General features: G+C 44.0%; 1 protein-coding gene across 1 annotated transcript; it reads left to right on the forward strand.

Moving 5' to 3' along the window:
- Window positions 1–6286: 6286 nt before the first annotated feature.
- On the forward strand, window positions 6287–10964 carry TMEM205 (transmembrane protein 205). The gene is made up of 4 exons (XM_073650959.1): window positions 6287–6436; window positions 8651–8751; window positions 10172–10335; window positions 10505–10964. The coding sequence occupies exons 2-4, from the start codon at window positions 8652–8654 to the stop codon at window positions 10805–10807; spliced, it is 567 nt and encodes a 188-aa protein (XP_073507060.1). The 5' UTR covers window positions 6287–6436; window position 8651; the 3' UTR covers window positions 10808–10964.
- Window positions 10965–23951: the final 12987 nt, after the last annotated feature.

The raw sequence follows: 23951 nt of genomic DNA on the forward strand, positions 1-23951 counted from the left end.
ATATCACTGTTATTATGGGAGCACTGTGTATATCGCTGTTATTATGGGGGCACTGTGGATATCACTGTTATTATGGGGGCACTGTGGATATCACTGTTATTATGGGGGCACTGTGGATGTCACTGTTATTATGGGGGCACTGTGGATATCACTGTTATTATGGGAGCACTGTGGATATCACTGTTATTATGGGGGCACTGTGGATATCACTGTTATTATGGGAGCACTGTGGATGTCGCTGTTATTATGGGAGCACTGTGGATGTCGCTGTTATTATGGGGGCACTGTGGATATCACTGTTATTATGGGAGCACTGTGGATATCACTGTTATTATGGGGGCACTGTGGATATCACTGTTATTATGGGGGCACTGTGGATGTCGCTGTTATTATGGGGGCACTGTGGATGTCGCTGTTATTATGGGAGCACTGTGGATGTCACTGTTATTATGGGAGCACTGTGGATATCACTGTTATTATGGGAGCACTGTGGATATCACTGTTATTATGGGGGCACTGTGGATATCACTGTTATTATGGGAGCACTGTGGATATCACTTTTATTATGGGGGCACTGTGGATATCACTGTTATTATGGGGGCACTGTGGATGTCGCTGTTATTATGGGGGCACTGTGGATATCACTGTTATTATGGGGGCACTGTGGATATCACTGTTATTATGGGGGCACTGTGGATGTCGCTGTTATTATGGGAGCACTGTGGATGTCACTGTTATTATGGGGGCACTGTGGATATCACTGTTATTATGGGGGCACTGTGGATGTCGCTGTAATTATGGGGGCACTGTGGATGTCGCTGTTATTATGGGAGCACTGTGGATATCGCTGTTATTATGGGAGCACTGTGGATATCGCTGTTATTATGGGGGCACTGTGGATATCACTGTTATTATGGGAGCACTGTGGATATCACTGTTATTATGGGAGCACTGTGGATATCACTGTTATTATGGGGGCACTGTGGATGTCACTGTTATTATGGGAGCACTGTGGATGTCGCTGTTATTATGGGGGCACTGTGGATATCGCTGTTATTATGGGGGCACTGTGGATATCACTGTTATTATGGGAGCACTGTGGATATCACTGTTATTATGGGAGCACTGTGTATATCGCTGTTATTATGGGGGCACTGTGGATATCGCTGTTATTATGGGGGCACTGTGGATATCACTGTTATTATGGGGGCACTGTGGATATCACTGTTATTATGGGAGCACTGTGGATATCACTGTTATTATGGGGGCACTGTGGATATCACTGTTATTATGGGAGCACTGTGGATGTCGCTGTTATTATGGGGGCACTGTGGATATCACTGTTATTATTGGAGCACTGTGGATGTCACTGTTATTATGGGGGCACTGTGGATATCACTGTTATTATGGGAGCACTGTGGATATCACTGTTATTATGGTTGCACTGTGGATGTCGCTGTTATTATGGGAGCACTGTGGATGTCACTATTATTATGGGGGCACTGTGGATATCACTGTTATTATGGGGGCACTGTGGATGTCGCTGTAATTATGGGGGCACTGTGGATGTCGCTGTTATTATGGGAGCACTGTGGATATCGCTGTTATTATGGGAGCACTGTGGATGTCACTGTTATTGTGGGGCACTGTGGATGTCACTGTTATTATGGGGGCACTGTGGATGTCGCTGTTATTATGGAGGCACTGTGGATGTCGCTGTTATTATGGGAGCACTGTGGATATTGCTGTTATTATGGGAGCACTGTGGATATCGCTGTTATTATGGGAGCACTGTGGATGTCACTGTTATTATGGGGGCACTGTGGATATCACTGTTATTATGGGAGCACTGTGGATGTCACTGTTATTATGGGAGCACTGTGGATATCACTGTTATTATGGGAGCACTGTGGATGTCACTGTTATTATGGGAGCACTGTGGATATCACTGTTATTATGGGAGCACTGTGGATATCACTGTTATTATGGGAGCACTGTGGATGTCACTGTTATTATGGGGGCACTGTGGATGTCACTGTTATTATGGGAGCACTGTGGATATCACTGTTATTATGGGAGTACTGTGGATATCACTGTTATTATGGGAGCACTGTGGATATCACTGTTATTATGGGAGTACTGTGGATATCACTGTTATTATGGGAGCACTGTGGATGTCACTGTTATTATGGGGCACTGTGGATGTCGCTGTTATTATGAGGGCACTGTGGATATCACTGTTATTATGGAAGCACTGTGGATATCACTGTTATTATGGGAGTACTGTGGATATCACTGTTATTATGGGAGTACTGTGGATATCACTGTTATTATGGGAGCACTGTGGATGTCACTGTTATTATGGGAGCACTGTGGATATCACTGTTATTATGGGAGTACTGTGGATATCACTGTTATTATGGGAGCACTGTGGATGTTGCTGTTATTATGGGGGCACTGTGGATGTCATTATGGGGGCACTGTGGCTGTCGCTGTTATTATGGGGGCACTGTGGATGTCATTATGGGGGCACTGTGGATATCACTGTTATTATGGGAGCACTGTGGATGTCGCTGTTATTATGGGGGCACTGTGGATATCACTGTTATTATGGGAGCACTGTGGATATCACTGTTATTATGGGGGCACTGTGGATATCACTGTTATTATGGGGGCACTGTGGATGTCGCTGTTATTATGGGGGCACTGTGGATGTCGCTGTTATTATGGGAGCACTGTGGATGTCACTGTTATTATGGGAGCACTGTGGATATCACTGTTATTATGGGAGCACTGTGGATATCACTGTTATTATGGGAGCACTGTGGATATCACTGTTATTATGGGAGCACTGTGGATATCACTGTTATTATGGGAGCACTGTGGATATCACTGTTGTTATGGTTGCACTGTGGATGTCGCTGTTATTATGGGGGCACTGTGGATGTCACTGTTATTATGGGGGCACTGTGAATATCACTGTTATTATGGGGGCACTGTGGATGTCGCTGTAATTATGGGGGCACTGTGGATGTCGCTGTTATTATGGGAGCACTGTGGATATCGCTGTTATTATGGGAGCACTGTGGATGTCACTGTTATTATGGGGCACTGTGGATGTCACTGTTATTATGGGGGCACTGTGGATATCACTGTTATTATGGAGCACTGTGGATATCACTGTTATTATGGGAGCACTGTGGATATCACTGTTATTATGGGGGCACTGTGGATGTCACTGTTATTATGGGGCACTGTGGATGTCACTGTTATTATGGGGGCACTGTGGATATCACTGTTATTATGGGAGTACTGTGGATGTCACTGTTATTATGGGGCACTGTGGATGTCACTGTTATTATGGGGGCACTGTGTATATCACTGTTATTATGGGAGCACTGTGGATATCACTGTTATTATGGGAGCACTGTGGATATCGCTGTTATTATGGGAGTACTGTGGATATCACTGTTATTATGGGAGCACTGTGGATGTCACTGTTATTATGGGAGCACTGTGGATATCACTGTTATTATGGGAGCACTGTGGATATCACTGTTATTATGGGAGCACTGTGGATATCACTGTTATTATGGGAGCACTGTGGATATCACTGTTATTATGGGAGCACCGTGGATGTCACTGTTATTATGGGAGCACTGTGGATATCACTGTTATTATGGGAGCACCGTGGATGTCACTGTTATTATGGGAGCACTGTGGATATCACTGTTATTATGGGAGCACTGTGGATGTCACTGTTATTATGGGAGCACTGTGGATATCACTGTTATTATGGGAGCACTGTGGATGTCACTGTTATTATGGGAGCACTGTGGATATCACTGTTATTATGGGAGCACTGTGGATATCACTGTTATTATGGGAGCACTGTGGATGTCACTGTTATTATGGGAGCACTGTGGATATCACTGTTATTATGGGAGCACTGTGGATATCACTGTTATTATGGGAGCACTGTGGATATCACTGTTATTATGGGAGCACTGTGGATATCACTGTTATTATGGGAGCACTGTGGATGTCACTGTTATTATGGGAGCACTGTGGATATCACTGTTATTATGGGAGCACTGTGGATGTCACTGTTATTATGGGAGTACTGTGGATATCACTGTTATTATGGGTGCACTGTGGATATCACTGTTATTATGGGGGCACTGTGGATATCACTGTTATTATGGGAGCACTGTGGATATCACTGTTATTATGGGAGTACTGTGGATATCACTGTTATTATGGGTGCACTGTGGATATCACTGTTATTATGGGGGCACTGTGGATATCACTGTTATTATGGGAGCACTGTGGATGTCACTGTTATTATGGGAGTACTGTGGATATCACTGTTATTATGGGAGCACTGTGGATGTTGCTGTTATTATGGGAGCACTGTGGATATCACTGTTATTATGGGAGCACTGTGGATATCACTGTTATTATGGGGGCACTGTGGATGTCACTGTTATTATGGGAGCACTGTGGATATCACTGTTATTATGGAGGCACTGTGGATATCACTGTTATTATGGGGGGACAGTGGATGTCACTGTTATTATGGAGGCACTGTGGATATCACTGTTATTATGGGAGCACTGTGGATGTCACTGTTATTATGGGAGCACTGTGGATGTCACTGTTATTATGGGAGCACTGTGGATATCACTGTTATTATGGAGGCACTGTGGATATCACTGTTATTATGGGAGCACTGTGGATATCACTGTTATTATGGGAGCACTGTGGATATCACTGTTATTATGGAGGCACTGTGGATATCACTGTTATTATGGGAGCACTGTGGATATCACTGTTATTATGGGGGCACTGTGGATATCACTGTTATTATGGGGGCACTGTGGATGTCACTGTTATTATGGGAGCACAGTGGATATCACTGTTATTATGGGAGCACTGTGGATATCACTGTTATTATGGGAGCACAGTGGATATCACTGTTATTATGGGAGCACTGTGGATATCACTGTTATTATGGGGGCACTGTGGATATCACTGTTATTATGGGAGCACTGTGGATATCACTGTTATTATGGGGGCACTGTGGATATCACTGTTATTATGGGAGCACTGTGGATATCGCTGTTATTATGGGAGCACTGTGGATGTCACTGTTATTATGGGAGCACTGTGGATATCACTGTTATTATGGGGGCACTGTGGATATCACTGTTATTATGGGAGCACTGTGGATGTCACTGTTATTATGGGAGCACTGTGGATATCACTGTTATTATGGAGGCACTGTGGATATCACTGTTATTATGGGAGCACTGTGGATATCACTGTTATTATGGGGGCACTGTGGATGTCACTGTTATTATGGGAGCACTGTGGATGTCACTGTTATTATGGGAGCACTGTGGATATCACTGTTATTATGGGAGCACTGTGGATGTCACTGTTATTATGGGAGCACTGTGGATGTCACTGTTATTATGGGAGCACTGTGGATATCACTGTTATTATGGGAGCACTGTGGATATCACTGTTATTATGGGGATCACTGTGGATGTCGCTGTTATTATGGGAGCACTGTGGATATCACTGTTATTATGGGAGCACTGTGGATATCACTGTTATTATGGGGATCACTGTGGATGTCGCTGTTATTATGGGAGCACTGTGGATATCACTGTTATTATGGGAGCACTGTGGATATCACTGTTATTATGGGGGCACCGTGGATGTCACTGTTATTATGGGAGCACTGTGGATGTCACTGTTATTATGGGAGCACTGTGGGTGTCGCTGTTATTATGGGGGCACTGTGGATATCACTGTTATTATGGGAGCACTGTGGATATCACTGTTATTATGGGAGCACTGTGGATATCACTGTTATTATGGGGGCACTGTGGATATCACTGTTATTATGGGAGCACTGTGGATGTCATTATGGGGGCACTGTGGCTGTCGCTGTTATTATGGGGGCACTGTGGATGTCATTATGGGAGCACTGTGGCTGTCATTATGGGGGCACTGTGGCTGTCATTATGGGGGCACTGTGGCTGTCGCTGTTATTATGGGGGCACTGTGGATGGGATAACCCTGTCGCTATTCCTGGGCGCCTCCTGTGTAGATGTGTATTGGTATCTCGCACTATATTTGCTCACAGGCGGGAGGACATGACTGCTCCGGCTCCTCGGAGCGGTGGTTCCTTTTCGGAACGCGAGCAGAAAAAATATTCATCATTTTGCCTCAGCCGAGATCCCGTAGTCCATATTATAATCAACGCCACCTTAGTAACAGTTGCTAAGGGAGCAACGAGTATCCGATTGGTGGGAAAAGATACCAACGTGTGATGACGTAATGAGGCATAATGAATTCGCAGAGAACCCGGAAGTCGCCGTCAGTCTTTCTGCTGCCTTCAGACCGTGAAGCAGACGATTGTCAGGTACAGGGGGCGGCTCATCACTGTGTGACTTCACGTATTTATACTAATGACGTTTTCTGTGTGTTCTATATCATAATTCAATGCTCACCCAGGCTTGCTAGGACTTGTAGTTCGCCAGCTCAAGCTGCTAATGGTTTCCTATGTCAACAAGGAGGCCAGGGATCGATACCATTATTAGATCGGCTGTTCTTAAAGGGGAACTCCATCTCATAACTTTTGGAGCACAGCGTTTCTTTTTGCTCTTCAAGTAAAGAGCTTTGATCCTTTTCTGTGTGGAAAATGTCCCTGCCAGGGTCCAGTCACTTGGTGGCTATGATCCCTCAGTGGCCTCTGCTTGCTGTCAGTGAATTGACACATTCAGGGTGCGCCATAGCCTTCTACAGAGGCAGCGGGGACCTGTCAGCACAGGCCGCTGCTGCCGGATCCATCTCTGTAGAAACAGACGATTACGTTCAGTGACAGCAAGCGCTTCTGGCTGATCGTTCTGCTTAAAGGAATTGTTCCACCATGAAAATAAAGCTCCACTGATGATCAATTGGGGGAGCCATGGACTATATAGCGGGTCTAAAGGTGCCGTAGGGGGGCTGCCATTTATATGTCATGATAGGGAACACAGGAGGCTTCGCCCTCATGTTGGGGTGCAGGTTGTCCTCGCTGCCCCCGAATAGATGACCGCACGCCGCCCACACTGGCCTCTTGTACCGTACACAGCTGCCTTATCTACAGGATGATTGCATGAGTCAGCAGCACCATAGTAAAGCCAAGGATGGCAGTGGTAAGGCGCTGTATACAGGGGCATGCAAAAGTTTGGGCACTTCTTGTCAAAATTACTGTTATTGTGCAAGTTGAAGATGAAATGATCTCTAAAAGGCCTAAAGTCAAAGATTACACATTTCCTTTGTATTTTAGGCTAAAAATATATATATTTTGTCGTTTTTTTACATTTTAAAAATTGCAAAAAGGAAAATGGGCCGATGCAAAAGTTTGGGCACCCTTGGAGATTTGTGTGCTCAGATAACTTTGACCAAGGTTTCAGACCTTAATTAGCCTGTTAGGGTTATGGCTTGCTCACTATCATCGTTAGGAAAGGTGATGCAAGTTTCCCAGCTTTATAATAACCAGCCTCCTCTAAGCTCGTGCCAAAAAACAGCAGCCATGGGTTCTTCTAAGCAGCTGCCGAGCACTCTGAAAATGGTGGAGGCCACAAAGCAGGAGAAGGTTATAAGAAGATAGCAAATCGTTTTCAAGTTGCCCTTTCCTCAGTTCGAATTATAATTAAGAAATGGCAGTTACCAGGAACAGTGGAGGTCAAGCTAAGGTCTGCAAGACCAAGCAAAATATCAGTGAGAGCTGCTCATATGATTGCTAGAGAGGCAAATCAGAACTCCCACTTTATTGAAAAAGACCTTCAGAAAGATTTAGCAGACTCTTCATGGAAGAGTCATCAGAAGAAAACCTCTCCTGCGTCCTCACCATAAAATTCAGCGTCAGAAGTATGCAAAAGAACATCTAAACAAGCCTCATGCATTTTGGAAACAAGTCCTGTAGACCAATGAGGATAACATAGAACTCTTTGGTCACAATCATCAAAGGTATGTGTGGAGAAAAAAGGGCACAGAATTTCAGGAAAATAACATCTCGCCAACCATTAAGCATGGGGATGGATCAATCATGCTTTGGGGTTGTGTTGCAGCCAATGGCACAGGGAACATTTCACGGGTAGAGGGAAGAATGGATTCAGTGAAATTTCAACAAATTCTTGATGCAAACATAACGCTGAAGATGAAAACAGGAGGCTTCTATAAATGGATAATGATCCTAAACGTACGTCAACATCCATAATAGACGACCTCAAAAGGCGTAAGCTGAAGGTTTTACAATGGCCCTCACAGTCCCCTGATCTGAATATCATTGAAAATCTGTGGCAAGACCTCAAAATAGCAGTGCATGCAAGACGACCCCGGAATCTCACAGAACTGGAAGAATTTCCCAAGGAAGAAAGGATGAAAATCCCTCAAACAAGAATTGAAAGGCTCTTATCTAGCTACAAAAAGTGTTTACAATCTGTGATACTTGCAAAAGGGGGCGCTACTAGGTACTAACCATGCAGGGTGCCCAAACTTTTCCATCATTCTTTTTGTAATTTTAAAGATGAGAAAAAAAATATCATCACATGTGGTTCCCAATGGTGATTATTGCTGTCTTTCTCTGCAGGATGGTGGCGGAGGGGGATCCCGGAAACCTGGTGAAGGTGGCGCACCTCCTGTTGCTGGCGGCATCGTGGGGCATGCAGTGCTGGGTGACGTTTGTCGCAGGTGACTCCAGCTGAATGTCACATGTGGTGTCTTTTTGGTTGTGTTATAAGATATGAAAATAGATTCCACTATAACAACAACGGTATCAAATGCCGACATGAAACTCAATAATACATGACATATATCAAAAAGGACTCTCCCGGTCTCAGTTAATCAGTTACACAGGGGAATCCCACAAAGAACAAACAAAGAGCCATAGTGCAGTATAAAAAGACATGTATGGATCTCACCCATTCTTCATGGTACCGGAGCCATATTTCATAAGGGGATTCCTTTTCCAGATGTCTCACAGGTTCAAATAAACTGCCCTGTCGTGCCCCCTGTGAAGACTCCCGCCCTAACAAGGGCAGTACCCAAGTATTATGCTACTCCACGAAAAATCCCTCCCGACGCGTTTTCTTCTCCAAATGGAGAATTCATCAGGGGAGTGTACTTGCAATAGAGGGGGATACATTTTAGAGTTCAAAATACCCATCTATCAAATGGGGAAAAAAAGGTGCAGATTAAAAATTCCAGTAAAGGAGCTCCCACAGTGGTGGTGCCACACAAATAGGAGACACTGAGTGCTGCATTCTCCTCCAGAAAAAATAGGGAGACGAATGCAGCACTTTGTGTCTCCTATTTGATAGTTGGGTATTTTGAACTCTAAAATGTGTCCCCCTTTATTGCAAGTACACTCCCCTGATGAATTCTCCATTTGGAGAAGGAAACGGGTCGGGAGGGATTTTTTGTGGGGTAGGAAAATACTTGGGTACTGCCCTTGTTAGGGCGGGAGTCTTCACAGGGGGCACGACAGGGCAGTTTGTTTGAACCTGTGAGACATCTGGAAAAGGAATCCCCTTAAGAAATATGGCTCCGGTACTATGAAGAATGAGTGAGATCCATACATGTCTTTTTATACTGCACTATGGCTCTTTGTTTGTTCTTTGTGGGATTCCCCTGTGTAACTGATTAACTGAGACCGGGAGAGTCCTTTTTGATATATGTCATGTATTATTGAGTTTCATGTCGGCATTTGATACCTTTGTTGTTATAGTGGAATTAATCTATTTTAATATCTTATAATTAAAAGTTATATTTTAAGAGCTCCCTAAAGCTTTTCTGTACCATACTTCTAAGGGTATATCCGGTATTCATACGGACTGTGGTGCTTTTCATTAGACTTTTTGGTTGTGGCCAAACATCGCTCTGTGCCGCAGCTTCAGTGCTGCGTAGTGATAACTGACTGGTGTCCTTCCTGGGATATTGGGATAAGGTAGTCAGAATCAGTTGGGTGTTTTGTGACTTGCCCACCCCGGTACCCTAGAGGTGATAATGCGGCCCAACCACCGACACAGAGCGATCTTTCTCCGTGTGATCTGTGTCATCATCTAGCCCCGGTCTTATGAGTAGGTGACATGTCCTTCTGCTCCTTCCGTAGGCTTCGTAATGATCAGGGGGGTCTCTCGCCATACGTTTGGATTGGTGCAGAGTAAGCTGTTCCCCTTCTATGGGCACATTGTCTTGGGCTTCTCCTTCCTGAACCTGGCTATTTATGCTGCTTATCACCCGCGGGAGCTTCTCTCCACCACTGAGCGTGTGCAGGTGAGTGACCCCAGTGCCAAATCTGTGGCAGAGCCTCCCCAGCTATCATACATCCCAGTAGCTCTGGTTGTGTTATATGGAATAGGAGGGAGTATTTGAACCCTCTCGAGCCCCCATCTACCTCTATACTACGCTCTCATCCATCTTCTCATTTCTCTATATTTTGCAGATTGGCCTCTTCTTTGTCTCGCTCATTCTATCCGCGCTGAACGCTCGGTGGTTCTCCCCGGCCACTACTAATGTCATGTTTAGGATGCAGGCCGTAGAGCGCGAGCATGGCCTGGGAGCAGAGATCGGGCTGAGCGCCAACATTGAAGGGTACAAGCGCCTGAGGGAGAAGGACCCCAAATACCAAGCCCTGCGCAAATCTTTCTTTCGTTACCACGGTATCTCTTCTCTCTGCAACATGGTGACGTTGCTCTGCAATGGCGCGAACCTGGTATTCACTGCCCTGTTACTGCCTTCAATATAAGGAGTCAGCAGGAAGGAAACACGGACCGCAAACGTGCCAACCATCAGCGCTGATGATGTACATTTATAATTCCAGTACATTTCTTGTTAATTGATGTGAATTTTGCACTTGTAAATTTATAATGAATAAAATTTTAGATTTTTAAGAAACACTAAAATTTGTCGATATGTAGAAGAATATGACTACCTTAATACTGCCTCCTATGTACAGGAATATAACTACTATAATACTGCCCCCTATGTATGAGAATATAACTACTATAATACCGCCCCTATGTACAAGAATATAACTACTATAATACTGCCCCCTATGTATGAGAATATAACTACTATAATACCGCCCCTATGTACAAGAATATAACTACTATAATACTGTCCCCTATGTACAAGAATATAACTACTATAATACTGCTCCTATGTACAAGAATATAACTACTATAATACTGCTCCTATGTACAAGAATATAACTACTATAATACTGCCCCCTATGTACAAGAATATATCTACTATAATACTGCCTCCTATGTACAAGAATATAACTACTATAATACTGCTCCTATGTACAAGAATATAACTACTATAATACTGCCCCTATGTACAAGAATATAACTACTATAATACTGCTCCTATGTACAAGAATATAACTACTATAATACTGCCCCCTATGTACAAGAATATATCTACTATAATACTGCCCCCTATGTACAAGAATATAACTACTATAATACTGCCCCTATGTACAAGAATATAACTACTATAATACTGCCCCTATGTACAAGAATATAACTACTATAATACTGCCCCCTATGTACAAGAATATATCTACTATAATACTGCCCCTATGTACAAGAATATAACTACTATAATACTGCCCCTATGTACAAGAATATAACTACTATAATACTGCCTCCTATGTACAAGAATATAACTACTATAATACTGCTCCTATGTACAAGAATATAACTACTATAATACTACCACTATGTACAAGGATATAACTGCAATAATACTGCTCCCTATGTACAAGAATATAACTACTATAATACTGCTCCTATGTACAAGAATATATCTACTATAATACTGTCCCTATGTACAAGAATATAACTACTATAATACTGCTCCTATGTACAAGAATATAACTACTATAATACTGCCCCTATGTACAAGAATATAACTACTATAATACTGCTCCTATGTACAAGAATATAACTACTATAATACTGCCCCCTATGTACAAGAATATAACTACTATAATACTGCTCCTATGTACAAGAATATAACTACTATAATACTGTCCCTATGTACAAGAATATAACTACTATAATACTGCTCCTATGTACAAGAATATAACTACTATAATACTGCCCCTATGTACAAGAATATAACTACTATAATACTGTCCCTATGTACAAGAATATAACTACTATAATACTGCTCCTATGTACAAGAATATAACTACTATAATACTGCCCCTATGTACAAGAATATAACTACTATAATACTGTCCCTATGTACAAGAATATAACTACTATAATACTGCTCCTATGTACAAGAATATAACTACTATAATACTGCCCCTATGTACAAGAATATATCTACTATAATACTGCTCCTATGTAGAAGAATATAACTACTATAATACTGCCCCCTATGTACGAGAATATAACTGTTTATGTGGTAACTTTGACCACAGACAGTAGATTTTGTCGGCCCTGATTGTGATGGGATTCAGTAATAAGCTAATATCTGTCTCTGTAGGTCTTGAAATCAAATACCTGATGTGTTGATTATTAATGCACCGGACCCCATGTTCCCTCATAGATGAGCAGTGTCGCGTGTGCTCGGTAGACGGTTGATATCTTCTGGAGTGATACATCGTACATATTCGTGTGGACAGTCCCGTCCCCGCTTACAGCTTTTATAGCGGTATGACTCCAGTATAATAATTGCTGTGCTGGAACGTCCCTGCACCCCGCTGGGCGCATCATGTAATCGGTTTGTGGTCATCCCAGCTATTACTATAATGAGCAGCTTTATGGTTATTGTGAGGTTATTGCTGGTCTACATAGCGGAACAGGACGCCAATATTTGCACAGGACTGCGGGGGACTTGTCACTGCTGACCACTAATTTCAACCGTCATTGTATGTAGATTTGTGTTATCCCATTTTCTGGACACAGTGGTTTGTCATGATGAAGCCACTAGGTGGCACATATATATATATATATATATATATTTTCTTATGGCCATGTCCAATTATGGTAGAACAGTGAGGGCACAGCAAGAGATTCCCACATCCGTAACAAGTAATATATTCCTATTCGTACATATTTTCTGATAGAATGCCTCCGGTCACATAACAAATATGGAGGCATTCGTGCAATTTTGCATCGAGTCACCGCATATGGTAAAAATAATGCATCAAAGGAAACCGGAAAGTAAAAAAAAATGTGTTTACCTGTAGATATAGTGAGAATCTGCAGGTTAATACGGCTTTAAATATGTTCAGCTAATTGGTAACTCGGCTTCAGGGAGAAAATGAAGCTATATTTTTCCCAGGGCTATGGAGTTTGAGTCGGTGTAAAATGGACTGACTCCTAAAATATCTTAATAAATTGGGTTTAGTAGTACAATGCAGGATGTGCTGTAAATTTTTTCATAAGAATTTGGGAAAGTTATGAAAAGTCCTATAAACGTCTGTTCTGTTCCTGATCTAAGGGTCTTGGCTTTTAGCTGAGCTGAATCTGTGCTGCACTTTATGTACACGCTCAGTACCGAGGCCGGGCTGTGGAGTCGGAGATTTGTCTTACCGACTCCACAGCCCTGATTTTCCCTGCAGCTGTTCGCTTCCGGTCATCGGAGTGGAGGTGTGAGCAATCAGTACACGTCCGGCTCTGTGCACACTGACTGTTACAGCGCGAAGCTGCAGGGAGAATATAATTTCATTTTGTCACCAAAGGTGCCACTCACAACATTGTGACTGTAGCAGCTGCATCCACGCCTCTATGACTGACAGCCGAAGGCTTCAGGAGGAATACAGTTCACTTTCTCCTGGTAGCTGCACTTTCAGCGACCGAGCAGGTTCTGAACCTGCGGATTATCCCCATATCTGCAGGTTAATAGCATCTGGGGACATGACAGGTTCCCTAGAACATTTCATGCTAAGTATTTTTTGTGTGTTTTTTTTTCTATGCAGTCGTGGCAAAATATTTGAGACTGAAGTACAATTAGAAACATTTTATACAGTGGCATGTAAAAGTTTGTGCACCCCTGATCAAAATTACTGTTATTGTGAACAGTTAAGCAAGTTGAAGATGAAATGATCTTTAAAAGGCCTAAAATTAAAAATGACACATTTCCTTTGTATTTTAGGCAAAAAAAAATTTTTTTCATCTCTTGCATTTTAAAAATTACAAAAAGGAACATTGGCCGATGCAAAAGTTTGGGCACCCTTGGAGATTTATGTGCTCAGATAACTTTGGCCACAATTTCAGACCTTAATTAACCTGTTAGGGTTATGGCTTGTTCACTATCATCGTTAGGAAAGGCCAGGCGATGCAAATTTCCCAGCTTTATAACAACGCAGCCTCCTCTAACCTTGTGCCAAAGAGCAGCAGCCATGGGTTCTTCTAAGCTGCTGCTGAGCACTCTGAAAATGGTGGAGGCCCACAAAGCAGAACAAGGATATAAGAAGATAGCAAAGCGTTTTCAAGTTGCCCTTTCCTCAGTTCAAAATGTTATTAAGAAATGGCATTTACCAGGAACAGTGGAGGTCAAGATAAGGTCTGGAAGACCAAGCAAAATTTCCGTGAGAGACGCTCGTAGGATTGCTAGAAAGGCAAATCGGAACCCCCATTTGACTGCAAAAGACCTTTACCAGACTCTTGGGTTGTGGTACATTGTTCTACTGTTCAGAGACACCTGCACAAATATGGCCTTCATGGAAGAGTCATCAGAAGAAAACCTCTCCTGCATCCTTACCATAAAATTCAGCATCAGATGTATGCAAAAGAACATCTAACCAAGCCTGATGCATTTTGGAAACAAGTCCTGTGGTCCGATGAGGTTAAAGTAGAAGTCTGTGGCCACAATGTTCAAAGGTACAGTACAGACCAAAAGTTTGGACACACCTTCTCATTTAAAGATTTTTCTGTATTTTCATGACTTTGAAAATTGTACATTCACACTGAAGGCATCAAAACTATGAATTAACACATGTGGAATTATATACTTAACAAAAAAGTGTGAAACCATCAAGCAAAGAAACTGGCTCACATGAGGACCGCCCCAGGAAAGGAAGACCAAGAGTCACTTCTGCTTCTGAGGATAAGTTTATCCGAGTCGCCAGTCTCAGAAATCGTAGGTTAACAGCAGCTCAGATTAGAGACCAGGTCAATGCCACACAGAGTTCTAGCAGCAGACACATCTCTACAACAACTGTTAAGAGGAGACTTTGTGCAGCAGGCCTTCATGGTAAAATAGCTGCTAGGAAACCACTGCTAAGGACAGGCAACAAGCAGAAGAGACTTGTTTGGGCTAAAGAACACAAGGAATGGACATTAGACCAGTGGAAATCTGTGCTTTGGTCTGATGAGTCCAAATTGAGATCTTTGGTTCCAACCACCGTGTCTTTGTGCGACGCAGAAAAGGTGAATGGATGGACTCTACATGCCTGGTTCCCACCGTGAAGCATGGAGGAGGAGGTGTGATGGTGTGGGGGTGCTTTGCTGGTGACACTGTTGGGGATTTATTCAAAATTGAAGGCATACTGAACCAGCATGGCTGCCACAGCATCTTGCAGCAGCATGCTATCCCATCCTGTTTACGTTTAGTTGGACCATCATTTATTTTTCAACAGGACAATGACCCCAAACACACCTCCAGGCTATGTAAGGGCTATTTGACCAAGAAGGAGAGTGATGGTGTGCTACGCCAGATGACCTGGCCTCCACAGTCACCAGACCTGAACCCAATCGAGATGGTTTGGGGTGAGCTGGACCGCAGAGTGAAGGCAAAAGGGCCAACAAGTGCTAAGCATCTCTGGGAACTCCTTCAAGATTGTTGGAAGACCATTTCCGGTGACTACCTCTTGAAGCTCATCAAGAGAATGCCAAGAGTGTGCAAAGCAGTCATCAAAGCAAAAGGTGGCTACTTTGAAGAACCTAGAATATAAGACATATTTTCAGTTGTTTCACACTTTTTTGTTAAGTATATAATTCCACATGTGTTAATTCATAGTTTTGATGCCTTCAGTGTGAATGTACAATTTTCATAGTCATGAAAATACAGAAAAATCTTTAAATGAGAAGGTGTGTCCAAACTTTTGGTCTGTACTGTGTATGTGTATGTGTCAAAAAAATAAAGGGAACACTTAAACATCAGAATATAACTCCAAGTGAGTCAAACTTCTGTGAAATCAAACTGTCCACTTAGGAAGCAACACTGATTGACAATCAATTTCACATGCTGTTGTGCAAATGGAATAGACAATAGATGGAAATTATTGGCAATTATCAAGACACCCTCAATAAAGGAGTGGTTCTGCAGGTGGGGACCACAGACCACATCTCAGTACCAATGCTTTCTGGCTGATGTTTTGGTCACTTTTGAATGTTGGTTGTGCTTTCACACTCGTGGTAGCATGAGACGGACTCTACAACCCACAGAAGTTGCTCAGGTAGTGCAGCTCATCCAGGATGGCACATCAATGCGAGCTGTGGCAAGAAGGTTTGCTGTGTCTGTCAGTGTAGTGTCCAGAGGCTGGAGGTGCTACCAGTAGACAGGCCAGTACACCAGGAGACATGGAGGGGGCCGTAGGAAGGCAACAACCCAGCAGCAGGACCGCTACCTCTGCCTTTGTGCAAGGAGGAACAGGAGGAGCACTGCCAGAGCCCTGCAAAATGACCTCCAGCAGGCCACAAATGTACATGTGTCTGCACAAACGGTTAGAAACCGACTCCATGAGGGTGGTATGAGGGCCCGACGTCCACAGATGGGGGTTGAGCTCACAGCCCAACACCGTGCAGGATGCTTGGCATTTGCCACAGAACATCAGGATTGGCAAAGTCACCACTGGCGCCCTGTGCTCTTCACAGATGAAAGCAGGTTCACACTGAGCACATGTGACAGACGTGACAGAGTCTGGAGACGCCGCGGAGAGCTATCTGCAGCCTGCAACATCCTTCAGCATGACCGGTTTGGCAGTGGGTCAGTAATGGTGTGGGGTGGCATTTCTTTGGAGGGCCGCACAGCCCTCCATATGCTCGCCAGAGGTAGCCTGACTGCCATTAGGTACCGAGATGAGATCCTCAGACCCCTTGTGAGACCATATGCTGGTGCGGTTGGCCCTGGGTTCCTCCTAATGCAGTACAATGCCAGACCTCATGTGGCTGGAGTGTGTCAGCAGTTCCTGCAAGATGAAGGCATTGAAGCTATGGACTGGCCCGCCCTTTCCCCAGACCTGAATTCGATTGAGCACATCTGGGACATCATGTCTCACTCCATCCACCAACGTCACGTTGCACCATAGACTGTCCAGGAGTTGGCGGATGCTTTAGTCCAGGTCTGGGAGGAGATCCCACAGGAGACCATCCGCAACTCATCAGGAGCATGCCCAGGCGTTGTAGGGAGGTCATACAGGCACGTGGAGGCCACACACAATACTCAGCCTCATCAGGAGCATGCGCAGGCGTTGTAGGGAGGTCATACAGGCACGTGGAGGCCACACACAATACTCAGCCTCATCAGGAGCATGCCCAGGCGTTGTAGGGAGGTCATATAGGCACGTGGAGGCCACACACAATACTGAGCCTCATCAGGAGCATGCCCAGGCGTTGTAGGGAGGTCATACAGGCACGTGGAGGCCACACACAATACTGAGCCTCATCAGGAGCATGCCCAGGCATTGTAGGGAGGTCATACAGGCACGTGGAGGCCACACACAATACTCAGCCTCATCAGGAGCATGCCCAGGCGTTGTAGGGAGGTCATACAGGCACGTGGAGGCCACACACAATACTCAGCCTCATCAGGAGCATGCCCAGGCGTTGTAGGGAGGTCATACAGGCACGTGAAGGCCACACACAATACTGAGCCTCATCAGGAGCATGCCCAGGCGTTGTAGGGAGGTCATACAGGCACGTGGAGGCCACACACAATACTCAGCCTCATCAGGAGCATGCCCAGGCGTTGTAGGGAGGTCATACAGGCACGTGGAGGCCACACACAATACTGAGCCTCATTTTGACTTGTTTTAAGGACATTACATCAAAGTTGGATCAGCCTGTAGTGTGTTTTTCCACTTTAATTTTGGGGGTGACTCCAAATCCAGGCCTCCAATAGTTAATAAATTTGATTTCCATTGATGATTTTTGTGTGATTTTGTTGTCAGCACATTCAACTTTGTACAGAACAAAGTATTCAATGAGAATATTTCATTCATTCAGATCTAGGATGGGTTATTTGAGTGTTCCCTTTATTTTTTTGAGCAGTATATATATATATATATATATATATATATATATATATATATATATATATATATATATTTATTATGTATATTTGAATTTGCCGTAATCGTCCTGACAGAATGAAGTCACTTACTAATATTTACCCCACCTGAAAGGGATTGTGTTGTTGTTGTTTTTTCTCAAATCCGCAAAACAAATAATTTATTTCCATGTTTAGTAAAGTCAATGGTAATTTATATGGTGGCTTTCAAAAATAGAAACCTGTCTGGCAAAAAACAACAGCTATGCTATATGAACAAAAGTATGTGCCCCTCTCCAAATTCCACCTACAAAAGTGGCCTCCATGACTGAAACCGGAACGCTGCTGGAGAGAATAAAGTCCATTTTCTCCCGTCGGCGTTTGGCTAAGTGCGGATTCCGGGCAGGTTCGTAACGCTATTAGGCTGCAGATTAACCCCATATCTGCAGATTAATAGTGTTTTTTCTGGTGACAGGTTCCCTTTAATATTCAGTCGGCCCCTCTGCAGCTAGAACAGCTCCTGCTTTTCTGAAAAGGATTTCTACAAGATCTTGGAGACATCTGTGGGAATTTTTGTACCTTCATCCAGAAGAGCATCTGTGAGGTAACACACTGATGGTGGACAGAGGCCAGGGGGTCACAGTCTCCGTTCTAGTTCATCCCAAAGGTAAAAAAGGCAGAAATGACACCCGGTGTATCACATCCAGCCTTCCACCTCTGGTGTATAACCTCCGCCCTCCCCCAGGGTATAACCTTTGACCTACCATGTCGTCTGCCTTTAGTACCATGTGACTGAATCTCCAATAGTCAGGACAATACACTATTGACTGACGAGTGATGGACGAGGCAATGGCTGCTTCCACTACTAAGCTGATAGAACTCACAGTGAGCGTACAGTATATACTTGTACACCTCCGATTCCAACGCATGGAATATAAATACTGTATCCTGCCAACTCCACAATAACAAAAGAACTACTAGTTGCCACCACCACTCGTTTATACAGGCCAATTGGACACCCGTTACAGGTAGCGTATGGCTTCAGGGGTGCAGTCTACAGAACAAGAGGAACAGAGCTATTACATTTTATACATTTAATCCGGAAAATAGGCAGCGTTTATAAAAATATACAAAGCTGATACAAAATAGGAACAAACAATGCAGTATATACAGTTACATAAAATAAAAGGGATAAGAAAAGAAAATTACTAAACCTGTGTCACGGAAATGAATCACAGCCTAGCAGGAGGGAGATACTGCTTAGGAAAAATGGACAGGACACACAGCAAGCTGTATCCTCCAGGGCTGACAATTGACTAAACCCAAATTCTGCTGTTTATTAGATCAAGGTTACGCCCGCATAGCTCCTGTGGGCGCTGGTTGTGGGATGTGCTGGGTGTTTCAGATTATTATGAGATCTTCAATTTACAGGATATCTTTGCCCCTGGAGGTCCCAGGCAGCAGATGTTGTCATTATGTTTCCTGTTGCGATTTTACCTTTATACAGAGATGAAACATGGCCTGGATAGCATCATCCATCGGTCCCGTTATTAAGTTGGGGAGGGAGGGAGGGGGAGGTTAGAAGGGCCTTACAGTGATGTGAGTGAATGCATTATGTTTGACCCTTTGCTGCAACGCCGAAAATATATCTCCCATAGACATCAGATCAATGCAAACCAACCCCAATATTCATCACTGACCACTGGCTCCAAAAGGTCTGGGAGTCGTGCTTTGATCAGACGAAGTTTATGCCTGGGAATTGTACTTCCCTACCTCTGCGTAAACAAATCTCAGTGTTTGCATCTTTTTCCCTGTGCAAATCTCCTGTTGTAACTACCTGGTCACTATAGGAGGCCCCTACTTCAATTGAGGTTGATGTGTCAGCTCTCTCTCACTTCCCCAGTTATAATTAGTTTCTCTCTTTCCCCAGCCACAATTAATCCCATATGTTCAATTTGAGGGTAATATGTCCCCACTCTGGAGATGTCTGTATGGATTTTTCTTTACAACACCGTGGGGCACAATAAATGTGATATGTGAACTGTAAGATGCCATGTTTTTAGCATAGGGAAAATATGCAACTTCAAAAAACTCTTCTTGGGAACTTAACCTTAGAGTAACAAACCAGATGTCATCAGCACATACTGCACTAATTTCCATGTGGCTCTACCATCTCAAATGTTATCTTCCCTAACTCAAAAGTCAACAAAAGATTCATTATGTGCCCTCAGGATAAAAGCTGTGTTAGTCAGTATAGCTTCAGCATTAAAATTGTTGTGGATGGAAAGTGATTGTCCGGTCACAAGATACTGATGTATACTTATAGCTCTGACTGGATATAGGCACTGAAAAGAGTTGCACTGCGCAGCGCCATTGAATCTGTAGCTGCCGCTGCCAAGTGCTGCACATCAGCTACTACTCAAGAGAGTGCAGCTCGTTCAATGTTTACACCCAGTCAACGCCGGACTTAATAACTTGTGAGTGCGGTCCCTGCAGACGGACCACCATCAAACTGATATTGATGACTTATCCCAAAAACAAACTATGAATATATTGTGACCGGGCAACCCCTTGAATAGGATGGAGGATTTGTGCCGTAGAAGAACCCATGTCTTCATGCTTCTGGTCATGTAAGGCTGATATTCATGTTTATTACAGCTCTTGAATATAAAAATCATATATCAGATCCCCATGTTTTATAATATATTCATAATAACCAGATATCTTAGATATGTTACTACACACCTTATTAATGACAGCATACAAGCCTATAATATACAGGGAGGAGCAATAGTATCATTGTGGCATCTGTCAGTCCATAGGATGTACAATAAATGATAAAACAACACATTATACGCACACCTTATCCTCACACTACTACTACACCATGCCAGGTATACACAGCACAGGTACAGTACACACATCTCCTCCTCACACTACTACTACACCATGACAGGTATACACAGCACAGGTACAGTACACACATCTCCTCCTCACACTACTACTACACCATGCCAGGTATACACAACACAGGTACAGTACACATATCTCCTCCTCACACTACTACTACACCATGACAGGTATACACAGCACAGGTACAGTACACACATCTCCTCCTCACACTACTACTACACCATGCCAGGTATACACAGCACAGGTACAGTACACACATCACCTCCTCACACTGCTACTACACCATGTCAGGTATACACAGCACAGGTACAGTACACACATCTCCTCCTCACACTACTACTACACCATGCCAGGTATACACAGCACAGGTACAGTACACACATCACCTCCTCACACTGCTACTACACCATGTCAGGTATACACAGCACAGGTACAGTACACACATCTCCTCCTCACACTACTACTACACCATGTCAGGTATACACAGCACAGGTACAGTACACACATCTCCTCCTCACACTACTACTACACCATGTCAGGTATACACAGCACAGGTACAGTACACACATCTCCTCCTCACACTACTACTACACCATGACAGGTATACACAGCACAGGTACAGTACACACATCTCCTCCTCACACTGCTACTGCACCATGACAGGTATACACAACACAGGTACAGTACACACATCTCCTCCTCACACTACTACTACACCATGCCAGGTATACACAGCACAGGTACAGTACACACATCACCTCCTCACACTGCTACTACACCATGTCAGGTATACACAGCACAGGTACAGTACACACATCTCCTCCTCACACTACTACTACACCATGTCAGGTATACACAGCACAGGTACAGTACACACATCTCCTCCTCACACTACTACTACACCATGTCAGGTATACACAGCACAGGTACAGTACACACATCTCCTCCTCACACTACTACTACACCATGACAGGTATACACAGCACAGGTACAGTACACACATCTCCTCCTCACACTGCTACTGCACCATGACAGGTATACACAGCACAGGTACAGTACACACATCTCCTCCTCACACTACTACTACACCATGACAGGTATACACAGCACAGGTACAGTGCACACATCACCTCCTCACACTACTACTACACCATGACAGGTATACACAGCACAGGTACAGTACACACATCTCCTCCTCACACTACTACTGCACCATGCCAGGTATACACAGTACAGGTACAGTACACACATCTCCTCCTCACACTACTACACCATGACAGGTATACACAGCACAGGTACAGTACACACATCACCTCCTCACACTACTACTCCACCATGCCAGGTATACACAGCACAGGTACAGTACACACATCTCCTCCTCACACTACTACTACACCATGCCAGGTATACACAGCACAGGTACAGTACACACATCTCCTCCTCACACTACTACTACACCATCACAGGTATACACAGCACAGGTACAGATCACACATCTCCTCCTCACACCACTACTACTACACCATGACAGGTATACACAGCACAGGTACAGTACACACATCTCCTCCTCACACTACTACTACACCATGACAGGTAAACACAGCACAGGTACAGTACACACATCTCCTCCTCACACTACTACTGCACCATGCCAGGTATACACAGCACAGGTACAGTACACACATCTCCTCCTCACACTACTACTACACCATGCCAGGTATACACAGCACAGGTACAGTACACACATCTCCTCCTCACACTACTACTACACCATGACAGGTATACACAGTACAGGTACAGTACACACATCTCCTCCTCACACTATTACTACACCATGACAGGTATACACAGCACAGGTACAGTACACACATCTCCTCCTCACACTACTACTGCACCATGACAGGTATACACAGTACAGGTACAGTACACACATCTCCTCCTCACACTACTACTACACCATGACAGGTATACACAGCACAGGTACAGTACACACATCTCCTCCTCACACTACTACTACACCATGACAGGTATACACAGTACAGGTACAGTACACACATCTCCTCCTCACACTACTACTACACCATGACAGGTATACACAGCACAGGTACAGTGCACACATCTCCTCCTCACACTACTACTACACCATGACAGGTATACACAGCACAGGTACAGTACACACATCTCCTCCTCACACTACTACTGCACCATGCCAGGTATACACAGTACAGGTACAGTACACACATCTCCTCCTCACACTACTACACCATGACAGGTATACACAGCACAGGTACAGTACACACATCTCCTCCTCACACTACTACTCCACCATGCCAGGTATACACAGCACAGGTACAGTACACACATCTCCTCCTCACACTACTACTGCACCATGACAGGTATACACAGTACAGGTACAGTACACACATCTCCTCCTCACACTACTACTGCACCATGACAGGTATACACAGTACAGGTACAGTACACACATCTCCTCCTCACACTACTACTACACCATGACAGGTATACACAGCACAGGTACAGTACACACATCACCTCCTCACACTACTACTCCACCATGCCAGGTATACACAGCACAGGTACAGTACACACATCTCCTCCTCACACTACTACTACACCATGACAGGTATACACAGCACAGGTACAGTACACACATCACCTCCTCACACTACTACTCCACCATGCCAGGTATACACAGCACAGGTACAGTACACACATCTCCTCCT

This window comes from Phyllobates terribilis, unplaced genomic scaffold (assembly GCF_046119375.1).
Source record: "Phyllobates terribilis strain yellow unplaced genomic scaffold, ASM4611937v1 Scaffold_11__3_contigs__length_659146591, whole genome shotgun sequence".
NCBI classification, from domain to species: domain Eukaryota; kingdom Metazoa; phylum Chordata; class Amphibia; order Anura; family Dendrobatidae; genus Phyllobates; species Phyllobates terribilis.